General features: G+C 37.9%; 1 protein-coding gene across 9 annotated transcripts in view; it reads left to right on the top strand.

Moving 5' to 3' along the window:
• APLF (aprataxin and PNKP like factor) overlaps positions 1 to 12,332 on the top strand; it is a 126,177-nt gene that overhangs the window by 39,629 nt on the left and 74,216 nt on the right. For all 9 annotated transcript variants that reach the window (XM_061155156.1, XM_061155161.1, XM_061155158.1 and 6 more), the window contains one exon: positions 4,048 to 4,232. In XM_061155156.1, the coding sequence (XP_061011139.1) occupies positions 4,048 to 4,232 (185 nt within the window). The remainder of the gene's footprint in view (positions 1 to 4,047; positions 4,233 to 12,332) is intronic.

Genomic DNA, 12,332 nt, shown 5'->3' with positions numbered 1-12,332 from the left:
TGATATTCTTATTATGTTTGGGTTGATTGATTCAGGGATAACTTGAATTTTTTGAGAAAATTTTTGTTATAGAAACAGTTCTGCATTTTCATATATTAATGTAATTAATGATGTTGGTAGGTTTCCTATTGTTGCACTATGCTTGTGTTCCTGGGATAAGTTCATTTTATCATGATGGCATATTATTTTATGTTGTTAGATTTATAAATATTTAGGACATTTGCATCTATCTTTGTAAGTATGACTAATATTTTTCTCCATATGTGCCATCCATGTCAGATTTTGACATTATAGGTATGTCAGCATTGTAGAAAATGAATTAAGCGATTTTTTTAATATATGTTCAAGCACAGAAATATCTTTTTTTTTTTAAATAGAACTTTCCTTTATCACAATCTGGGCCTAGTGCCTGCTTCTAGTAGTTGATAGTTCTGGAATAAGATTAGGTTAAGTTGATCAGTAAAAAGAAACACCTCAAAGCAGATTAGAACAACACACATTTAATGTATAAGGAATTATCAATTCAAATTGATGGAGAAAAGATGCATCATTGTTAAATACAATGTGGGAGAATTAGATTTCCATCTGGAAGAAAGTAATAATAGAGCACTCACTGCTCGTGTCACATTTATAAATAAGCTTCTACTGAATTAATAACCAATGTTAAAAATGGAAACTAAGGCATTTGAAGAAAATTTGGGGAAACAGTTTTTTATTACTTCTGGGAGACTTTCCTAAGATGATGGGAAGCCTAGAATAAAGGAAAATTTGACAGACAAATTTTGGTCCAGAAATTCCAATTCTAGATATTTATCCCAGAGAAGTAATAGCATGTATACTTTTAGTCCTGTGTGTATTCTTGTATTTGCTTAAACTTAAGAAAAAGCTGAGAAAAATATATATAAAATTGTTAATATGGCTGTTAGGAGTGGTTTGTTTGAAGGATAAAATTAGATGGATATGATTTTAATGACATATTACATATAGTTGAGCTAGTACTCATGTAGTGTTAGTGTAATTGGCTCATATAAGTAAATGCAGTTAGTAATTGTTCAAAATAAACTGATTTGTAACAATAGCTAATTTCTTTTACATTTTTATCATTTAACTGTACTCATCCTGAATTTAGAAAAATGTATTTTATATACCAGATATAAAGATTGTTATGAGCCATTGGGCTTCCCCTGTGGCTCAGCAGTAAAGAATCCACCTGTGATGCAGGAGACACAGGAGATGCGAGTTTGATCCCTGGGTTGGGAAGATCCCCTGGAGGAGGAAATGGCAACCCACTCCAGTATTCTTGTCAGGAAAATCCCATGGGCTGCAGTCCATAAGGTTTCCAAGAGTTGGACACGACTGAGCACAGCATAACAGACAGATGAGCCAGCTAACTTATTTATCTTATATAGGCTTTGTGAAGAGCATTTAAACAATATCAAAATGACTTCTTGCTATGCAAAAAGAAAGAGCTCTGGCCCCTAGAAGGAATATTTGTAGTATCTCGTTTGGAATTTTAAAGAATTGAATATTACAAATGTATATTTTTAAATTTTAGACTTTTATGTACATCTGTGGCACACGGAATGTGGTAACCTGCCATTTGTGCAGAAACTGTGTCTTATTTATAGTTTTTAGTTCCTAGCATAGTAGACAATATCATAACTGATTATTTCCCTTGGTTTGACAATTCACATCTATTGTGTCATCAAACGATATAGTCAGTTCCATTTAGCTTTATTTCTGACAGTTTCTAAAATGGTAGGAAATGTTGTCCTAATTTAGATTTAAAACAAAGATGTAAGTAATTGAGGCCAAGTTTACTTATTAGTTTATACATGTTTCTTTTGATAAATATATTACTTTTATATTGGTTCAGTGATTTTCATGTTTAATAATATGGATAATATTCTATTAGTCCATATTATCAATTTTTATTATCAATTTCAGGTCCTTTCAATATCCTTTAGAACAGCTCTGAGCAAACCGTAGCCTATGAGCCAAATTCAACCCACTGCCTGTTTCTGTAAAGAAAGTTTTTTTGGAACATAGCCACTCTCATCCATGTATGTATTATCTGTGGTTGCTTTCACACTACAAAGGCAGAATTGGGTAGTTGTGACAAATATACAGCCCATAGTGCTTAAAATATTTATTCTTTGGCTTTTTACAGAAGTTCGCTAACCCTTGCTTTAGAACATTAGAATAGTGACTACAGATTGCCTTACATACCTGTATCCAGGCTCTCAAGGGACCTTTGGACAATTTTCTGTTTATGCTCACAGTTTAATTACTCATACATATTCACTGACTGCCAGTATATGCAGAGTACATCATGAGAAACGCTGGGCTGGATGAAGCACAAGCTGGAATCAAGATTTCCGGGAGAAATATCAATAACCTCAGATTTGCAGATGATACCACCCTTATGGCAGAAAGTGAAGAAGAACTAAAAGGCCTCTTGATGAAAGTGAAAGAGGAGAGTGAAAAAGTTGGTTTAAAGCTCAACATTCAGAAAACTAAGATCGTGGCATCTGGTCTCATCACTTCATGGTAAATAGATGGGGAAACAGTGGCTGACTTTATTTTGGGGGGCTCCAAAATCACTGCAGATGGTGATTGCAGCCATGAAATTAAAAGACACTTACTCCTTGGAAGGAAAGTTATGAGCAGCCTAGACAGCATATTAAAAAGCAGAGACATTACTTTGTCAACAAAGGTCCGTCTAGTCAAGGCTATGGTTTTTCCAGTGGTCATGTATCAGTGTGAGAGTTGGACTATAAAGAAAGCTGAGCACTGAAGAATTGGTGCTTTTGAACTGTGGTGTTGGAGAAGACTCTTGAGAGTCCCTTGAACTGCAAGGAGATCCAACTAGTCCATCCTGAAGGAGATCAGTCCTGGGTGTTCATTGGAAGGACTGATGCTGAAGCTGAAACTCCAATACTTTGGCCACCTGATGCGAAGAGCTGACTCATTGGAAAAGACCCTGATGCTGGGAAAGATTGAGGGCAGGAGGAGAAGGGGATGACAGAGGATGAGATGGTTGGATGGCATCACCGACTCAATGGACATGGGTTTGGGTGGACTCTGGTAGTTGGTGATAGACAGGCAGGCCTGGTTTGCTGCAGTTCATGGGGTCACCAAGAGTCGGACACGACTGAGCAACTGAACTGAACTGAACTGAACTTTGTGTTAGCCGCAGGTCTAGATGCTGGAGACACAAAGTAGGGAATAGTGAAGAAGGCACAGGAAACCTCTGCCCTCATAAATTAGAGAAGAAAGACAACTAACTATGAAGATTTCCCTCTTTAGATCTTTTTTCTTTTCTGATTAGACAGTTCATGAATTTTTTAACAAAATATGATACTGACTTAAGTTTCTCCACTACACTGAACCTTGAATATAAGGGTTATGACAATGCAGTGTCCATTGTTATTGGAGATTTATTTTCTTTTATTAGTTAAGTTTGTAGAGGTTGCTTTCCCTTTTCAGTTATTTTAGGTTTTTAATCTGTCTTTAAGGTAATTTAAGGTGCATTTCTCACTATGGGTGGTAGGGGCTCAGTAAGTATGTGTAAAATTCATTGATTGCTATAGGTCAGATTTTCTGTTAGAAAAATTCATTGCTAAAATTAAGAAACTATATGATAACTAATATACATGTGATACTCTGATAATTTATGGGTCTTACCTGATTTACTTCTCCTAATAACTCCATGAGTTTTTATAATTCCCCTTTTCTAAATGATGAGGCCAAAGTTCAGAGAGGTAAGTTTAAACAGTTAAAGGATGGTGCTTGCCCATCTTGGCCTGGATATCTTCAGGGCTGGAGTTCTTGGCCATGGTGTTGCTTAATACTTCTTGAGATTTGGAAATATGCATTTTCAGATTGGCCTTAATATAGATAGAACTTTAGTTTTTGCTCTTTTATCATTTTTATTTTTGCTTTCATTTCTTTTTTTGGGGGTGTATGGATTATTGATATTTGAAGGTACAGGAGATAATTTTCGTCTTCTTTTTCCTTGTGTTTATGTGCTTGTGTATGATTAAGATAATAATGTAACCCGGGAAAGTGAAAAAGAAAGAGTCTGCAAAGAAAAAACCCAAGTAAACATAACACAGCAAGGAAAAAAGCGGTTAATTTCATCAGGAAGTTCAGAAAGTACATCAGCAGAGGAAGACACAGGAAAAAAGTGCAAAAATGATGATCAGGAAGAGTCTATCATTTCATCCAAGGTGATTTTTAAAATATTCACTATTTGGTTGTTTATTTTCTCCATCAAGTGTTCTAGTTAAGATAATTATATGCTATATATACCAGTGAAAAACCAAAAATGCTTTTTATATCGTTTCTCAAGATTTGTTATTTTGTTTGATTTTGTTGTTTGGCTTTGTAATATAGCACTTGCAATGTAGAAAACAGAGCTATTTAATTTAGAAATTTTCAGACTGAAAAATAGGTGGAGACCACTTGACTCTGGACATAATTTGGTACCTCACTTTTGAAACTCTGGGTTTTTGGTCATTCTCAGGCTGCCTGTCACTACTTTTCTCTTGGTAAATATTAAGAGAGGAACAATTAATGAGTAGTTCTTAACAGCCTGTTGCAGAATTACTTCTGTATTTACTTGCAGTATTTATAAATCTTTTCTATCCTCTTTCAGTTTTTGCTAATTCATTAGAATGGTTTGGCTGACTTAAGCATTCTTTGATACTGGGTACTCTAAGAAAATGAGATTATTGGATGAATTTCAAAAGAAAGGAGGGGAAAAAAAGAGATGACTCTGGGACAAAAAGATCAGGTATTCTTCCTTTCAGGAGAAGAGTGGCTTTAAATGATCATTTTCATGATCCTTGTAGTCCTGTGGCTAAGCTCTGTGGGTCTCCATCTGTTTAGTCTCAGAGAGAGCCAAAGGAATAGGATTGCTTTTAGAATAGTATGCACTGGATTGATTGAAATTTCAGCCACTATCCCAGAGAATCAGGTTTTTTATAGTTCTCCCCTCACTCCTGCCTCCTCTCTAGTGAGAAACAGGATCCTTTCTTCCAGCTAGAAAGCAGGGTCTAATCACTATAGGCTTAACTGTCCTGCTTACTTATGGAGTCAAGCTTAATAAATGAAAACAAAATGTATTCTTACTCACATATATTGACCATAAAAACTTAACTATACATTTTATGTGAATTTTGAGCTCTAATATTCTCTGCTCTACTCTCTAAACATATTATTGACGTAAAGCAAATAGATTTCCAGATATTTCTGCAGCAAAGATGAGTGTATTTGGGATCAGCCAAGAATTGTATTTTGGAGTCTTCAGCCATGGGTGCAAGTTCCTGCACAGCAGAGGAAAGAGAATGCTTTTATAGCCCATAGTAAACAGATTTCATGGGTTTTCATTGGCTGAGTCTTTGCCATGAAGGAAGAGGACTCTTTCTTCTTCCTCTTGCGCTCTGCTGTTATCTCAGGGCATGAGAACGGTACTTTCTGGTCTCCCAACTCTATTAAATTTTTTATATTTCCCCATTTTGGTCAAGATTTTTCTCTGAAAGCATTGCTAATCAAGAGTCAGGTTTTCAGTGACTTTTTGTCCTTTAGTGCCAGGAGGGACCTTTGCTGGGTGTGGCATCTCACATTGGAGTGAAAGTATACAGATTGGAAACCTATTGAAGTCACATTCAAGTATCAAGGAGAGGTAGGAGGAAGAATTTTCAGGCACTTTTAATCTAAACTTTGTATGTTATAAAAATCATAGAGATTGGAGGGTATTGAAGTGTTCTGTCATCATCAAAGGTTTGACAGACAAGCTGCCAACAGGCCTGGTCTGGATATCTTCAGAAAGCTGTCTCATCAGATGTCATCTGCTTCAAATTCTGGGAAATCTTTTCTTTCAGGTCATCAGATAATGTGCAGATCTAGTCAGGGTTTGGTACATTTTTTATATGGGTCATGTGAATCCAAGAGTCTCCTTCTTGGGGTTTGGTGGCACAAAGGCTGGTTAGCAGTACGTGATAGGGGCCTTTCCAGTGAGGTTGGAGAGAGTTACTCTGGAGGTGTTTCTTTCCAATAGACAAAATATCCGGTTTATCAGGTGTATTTTAGGTCATTATCCCCCAAGAGTACACTGTGAAAAGATTGCTCTACTAAAACACAGTTATTTTTAATAGCATTTAGGCTTTTGCTATATTGGAGTGTCTCTCCTTTTACCAGTTGTGAGTCAAAAGAAGCAAGAGCATCCTGTGACTATCTTTAAGTGCGAGAGCTTATGAGTTCTGAAAGGGGTGGATCTGAGATTCAGAATGACCAATGACAATGCTTTTGGCCAAGGCATTTTGGCCCAAATTTTTGGAGGGCCTTTACTAATTTTGGCAACTGAGTAATAATAATGCCATTAGTGCATTCAACTAAACGGGGATTGAGGGTGGTAAGCACAGTGAAAGTGTTGAAAATTGGCCAAATAGCACAGACTTGTTGAAGTACCTGACCAATAAGAAGTGTTCCTTGATTGCCATGAAATTTGAGAGGAATTCCCCTGATAGGGATAATCTTTTCTAAAAGGACTTTAACCACAGAAGAAGCAGTCGCATGTTTGCAAGGGATGCCTGTCTGTGTGTGAAAACACACAGACCATTATGAAAACATATTTGTATCCATGAGCCAGAGCAAGTTTTGAGACCTTGAATGGTTCATTGGGCTGTTTAAATTGTCTGGGAACATCATAAACAAGCTTTCTTGGGTTGTATTTCAGACAAGTGGGACAAGTGAAGTAGATGTTTTTGATGGCCTTGTTAATATTTGCACATCAATATTGATTGATGAATGCTATCATTTTGTCAGTAGACCAGTGGTTTAGTGCATGTACAGTGCTGAAGAATAGGAATTTTAGAGTGTCCAGGAGGACTGGGTTGTTAGTCTAAACCAGAGCTTCCTCTTTTATCAAACCAACAATTTTTAAATTTCCAATCTTGTTTTTCCTTTTCTGAAGCCAGTTGTTAGGCTTCTTTAGTCTCTTTTTTAAAGTTATCATTTGGGAAAATTTCTCTTTGGACCAACAGCCTGCTATTGGCCCCATTGCTATTGGCCCCTTGCTATTGGCAACATTCCCTGCAGAAATGTCATCAAAGTTATTTCCCTTAGTTTCCAGAGACTCAAGTGTAGAATATCCCAGAATATTAGTAATACCTAAAGTGGCAGATAAAAGTATTACATCCAGTAAATATAAGAGTCACTTAAAATTTTATTTCAGCAGGAAGTAAGGAAGTCACATTGCTTCACAGGATTCCAAAATCATAAGCTGCTGTGTAGTGTATAACTATTATATTTGTATATAGTATTGTAAAAGTGTATACCATCAGTATAAATATTGGCCGCTTTGCCCTTGGCTTAAGTACAAGCCCACATGAGAGTGTATAATTCCGCCTGTTTGGCCAAAGTAGCCAAAGGTAAAGGTGCTGCCTCAACAACATCAAAAGGAGTGGCAAAGCATACCTAGCGTCTTTACCATTGTTACCTTTTAAATAAGAATGTCAGTGAACCTTGAGAAGTCAGTGTTACCCGGAGGTCTTTCCTGTAAACCATTATGAGTCAGGAGGTGGTCAGTCAGTGTCCTCTGTGGTGGTCAGTTAGGGGCTTCTTTGGTGGCAGAGGGGAGAAGAGGAGCAGGTCCAGCATAAAGGAGTTATGTGAGGAGAAGTTAATGAAAGGACTTACTTCTTAGGACATAAGGCACCTGATTGAGAAATATTAATTGTGATGAGAATTCAGGAGGGCTTCTACTGCATGATGTACAAAAATGGCTAAAGGGGATCCCGTGATTTTCTTGGTGGTCTTAACCGAAAGAGCAGTAGCCATAATGGCTTTAAGGCAAAGCAGGGTATCCCTGAGCCACAGAGTCCAGTTCCTGGCTGTAATGCAGTGTGGGTTGATGGTGGACCCCTGGTTTTGGGTGAGTACTTCAAGGGCATTTTCTTCCTTTTCATATATAAAAAGGAAAGAAAAAAAGAGAATCTGATAATTGGGATTCTCAAAGGCAGATGGGTTCATGAGACGCAACTTTAAGGCTTTAAAGGCTGTGTTGTTTGGTTCTTTCCTTAAGTTTGAGTCATGATTGTTACTGTTTAGTAACGCCTACATAGGTTTGGCCATAAGAGAGAAATTTGAAATTCAGCTTTGGAAATAACCAACCAGCCCGAGAAGACTTAGCATATAGCAGGGTAGTCTTGGGTTTGGGGAAGCTTAGGATATCATGAAGTGTATCTGGATCTCCTTAAAACTTTTATGCTGATATCAGATGCCCTGAATATCAAACCTGGGTTTGGGTAAACTGTAATTTTTCTTTGATGACCTTATGTTCCTAAAAGCTTTGGCAAGTGGATACTGTCTTTTTGTGAGGAGGCTTGAGAAGGAGAGCAAAGAAGCAAATGAAACACATATTACAACAAAGTAGAACCTCTAGGGAACCTTACATAATCCAGATCAACCTTTAGTATTTGTAAGAAATAAGGATTCTCAGCAAAACCCTGAGTCATTACTGTCCAGGTAAATTGCTTTTCTTCCTAAGTGAGGGCAGAAAGATATTGGTCAGCCTGATCAACTGGAATGGATGTTAGTAATTATGGTATTAGGAACAACAGTGTCAAGGGATAACAATGTTGTTTACTGCTCAGAGATCCTGGAGGAACCTCCACCCTCCGCCCCTAGGTTTTGTTCACCTGACTGGTGTAAGGGTTAGTGAGCCCTTGAGCCTTGTAATGTTCTTTTATGGTCTTTATGCCTTTCAGGGCTTTCTTTTCTTACAGAATATTAACTAAGTCTGGTTAAGTGGTTTTTGAGGGATCTATTTGAATCTTGGGATGTGTGCTGTGAGTTTTGCCGGTATCAACTGGAGATTTTACCCATAAGGGGAGTGGTAACTAGGGACCAGTGATGAGTATTTCCAGATCAGTATTAGCTCTAGTACTATCAGAGGCAAACCAAATAAAAGATGTCAAAGGACCATTTCATTCACCTGGTTCATTACTTTGATAACTGCTGTCAAATTCTAGAATTATTTCCCCTTTTTGGGAAAAAGAAATTCCAGCATGACACTTCATTAAGAAGTCTCAGCCTAATAAATGAGTTGGGGGCCAAGGAACTAAGGAGAAAGGGGTATGCATCTCTCAAAGGGCCGAAGTGAAAGGGAATAGGTTCAGAGACAGGAACCTCTTGAGGCTCGTTAGAAATCCCACTAGTTGATCTGTGTTCGGACTGCTCTATAGTAGTGGTGTTGAGCCCTGAGAGTATGACTTCAGGGTCAGTTAGGACTAGAATAGACTTGTCCCCAATCTGTAGAAATGTTTTTCCAGGTTGACGGAGAGGGGAGACTGGGAAGAGCCCTATTGTTTCTCAGAGTCCTGTCATTGAGAATTGGGCAGATGTTGGAAAGGCTGGTTAGAGGACTGAAGGCATCTGCAGTACTTAACAGTATATTTGTAGCAGTCTCTTTCGAATGTCCTGGCTCTTCGCAATAATAGCAGAAACAGGGAGGGTTTTGGTTTTGTTTGGAGTCTTTAGTTGGTGGTTTGAAGATAGTCTTCCTTTTGGGTGATCCATCTAGAGTTTGAGTGAGCTGGCTTGCCAGATGAGCTAAATATGGAGCTGATAGTTTCCCATTCTGTCCTGGTCCTTTTTACTAGAAAAGAAAGAATCCAGTTCAGTTTTTGTTTAAGTAATAAACATGGGGTTAATAGATACCCAGGTGGAATAAACATCTGAAAGAAGAGTAGAATTTTCCTTTAAAACAATCTGAAGTTGATTGTAATAGTCATGAATAGGATCGTCAGCTTTTTGTGTACAGGCCTGAATTCTGTTCCAATCAACAGGCTTTGAGAAAGCCATAGAAATCACCTGATGAAATTGCCTCATGATCACTGAAGTGTGATCATATACTCGACTTCCCAGGTGGCTCAAGAGTAAAGAATCCACCTGCCAGTGCAGGAGCCACAGGAAACACAGGTTGGATACCTGGGCCTGGAAGATCCCCTGGAGTAGGAAATGGCAACCTACTCCAGTATTCCCCCCAGAATAACCCCATGGATGGAGGAGCCTGGCCAGCTATAGTCCATGAAGTTGCAAAGAGTTGGAAAAGACTGAGCATGCACACATGATCATATAATAAGTTAGTGGTCTGGTCTCTGAGCTGTAATTCTAGAGACCTTTCAAGATTTTCCCAACTAGATGCTTTTATCCAGTGCTGGGCCCAGTCTTCACTGACAAGTATAAAATTAGATGATATATGTCAGAAACCAGGTTGATAAGTTTGAATAACTATATTAAATTCCTCTGCAAATCAATGAGGATCTTCTGTTACTTTGGAAAAGTCTTTGACTATGGCTCACAGTTCAGCTTTAGTCGAAGGAATATAAGAAACTAAGAGTTTAACATCTGGATTCTCAGAAGGCTTAATTTTAAAGGGACAGGTTCTGGCAGTTTCAGAGGAAGAGAGTAAGGAGCGTTTCAGAGAAAATAAGAAGTTTGGCAGGAGAATGAGTGTGAGGTCATTGAGGGTAGAGAGGAGGTGTCGACAGTGTAGAAGAGAAGAGGAAGATTGTGCCAAAGGCGTAGGAACTAAAGCAGAGGCAAGTTGGCACCAGATGTGGAACCTGAGAAAAAGAAGCTAAGGAAGAAAAGCCTGAAGCTTCAGAAACCAGTCTATTTTTCTTTAATCATATGCCTCAGTTAATCTTAAAATCTTATTTTGCAGAGAGGCAATTTTAAACTTCTGATAACATTGGGAAGCTTCAAAATACTAATCAAAATTGTCATTCCATTCAGTCCTGGAAACTTTGAGCTACTGTAATCCATCTTGGCTTTAAGAGAATTAAATTTGGGGATTTCAAAAGTTTCCCACAATGGCCATTGATATTCTAAATTGCCTTTGGTCAGGTTTGTCCATCTAGTTGGAAATGCACATAAAGAAGGACTAGTTTTTAAGCAGAGAATCAGTTGAAGTATCTATTGTGGGGGGTGAGGTAACCTCAAAATATTCAGGTAACTGGAATCTTACTTCTCAGAGGTTTTCTTCTATAATAAAAGAATAATTTTCAAGCAGCTTAAACAATTTACAACTTAAACAGCTCAATTCAAACAGCTTGCAACTCAAACAACTTGCAGGCCTAATAACAGCTGGTTCTAAAGAAATAACTTGGTCCTGTAGAAGCCAAACTAAAAGCTTCTTAGCTGACCTCAGTTGAAACAGTCTGATCTCAAAGTCAGACCAAAGTGCCAAATGGGTACCCTCATGCAGAATAAGGCCTTAACCTGGAAGATTAAAACTCAAAATAGATTCCAAACAAAGCTCAGAGAGCTTCAAATGCAAAGAGGGTATGAGCTCACATCCTGGAGAAACATGTACCTTCAAACTCCAGGATCTGTGAGAAAAAGCAATGATTACAGTGGACTTGATTGTGGATGCTGCACCTGTTTGCTCACCAGCCCTGGAGCTGTTGAAGGTCTTCTCTGATCCCTGTATAGGCCACCAAACTGTTGACCTGAAACAAATGGACTTCCAGATATTTCTCCAGTAAGGATGGGTTTATTTGGGATCAGCAATTTGAGATCTTTAACCTTGGCAAGCCTCTGCTGCAAGCTCCCTCACTGTAAGGGAAGGAGAACCCATAGAGAGAGGAAAAGGAGGTTGGCAGGACTATAGCCAACTAAGAGTCCATGGCTCTTTTATTGGCTGAATCATTGCCAGGAAAGAAGAGGAGTCTTCTTCTTGTTGGGCTTTGCTATCATCACAGGGCTTCATCTTCTATCTAATTGAGGTTTCTTTTTATTGATTCTTTATAATAGCAATATAACTGCCTTTTTTCCCTAAGAAGAGAAATTTTTTTCCCCCCAGAAGAAAATCTGTAGTATACATATCTTACTGTATTTAAAGCAACGCATAAAGTTTGATAATCACAAGTGAAACTTTTAAGAAAGGTCAAGCCTTTTCTGCCAGCTATAAAAACTGCAATCTAGGTTGTTCAGAAAGAAAAAAACTTAAGTTATCAGGAATATCAGAAGATCTAGATGTACAATAAAATCTTTGAAACATTACCAAAAATAGGTTGTTTATTCCTAAAAGCTGGGAGGGAGGTGATATTTTAAGAGTATCTTCATTTGTCTTTAGTACACTAGATTCTTGCCTTGACTGACCAAAATAACAGGAGAGGTAAAGAATATAACTCTTATTTACATAGCTCTCTCTTAATTAAGACTGTATCCCCAGAGCTCCTTAGTGTTGGTTTACTACAACAAGGAATCTTATATCCTTTGCTCCTGATTGGCTATTTGGGTTGTACCATTTATAGCAT

The sequence above is a fragment of the Dama dama genome, chromosome 11, assembly GCF_033118175.1.
Source record: "Dama dama isolate Ldn47 chromosome 11, ASM3311817v1, whole genome shotgun sequence".
Taxonomy (NCBI): Eukaryota; Metazoa; Chordata; class Mammalia; order Artiodactyla; family Cervidae; genus Dama; species Dama dama.
This window is presented reverse-complemented; position numbering and strand designations above follow the sequence as displayed.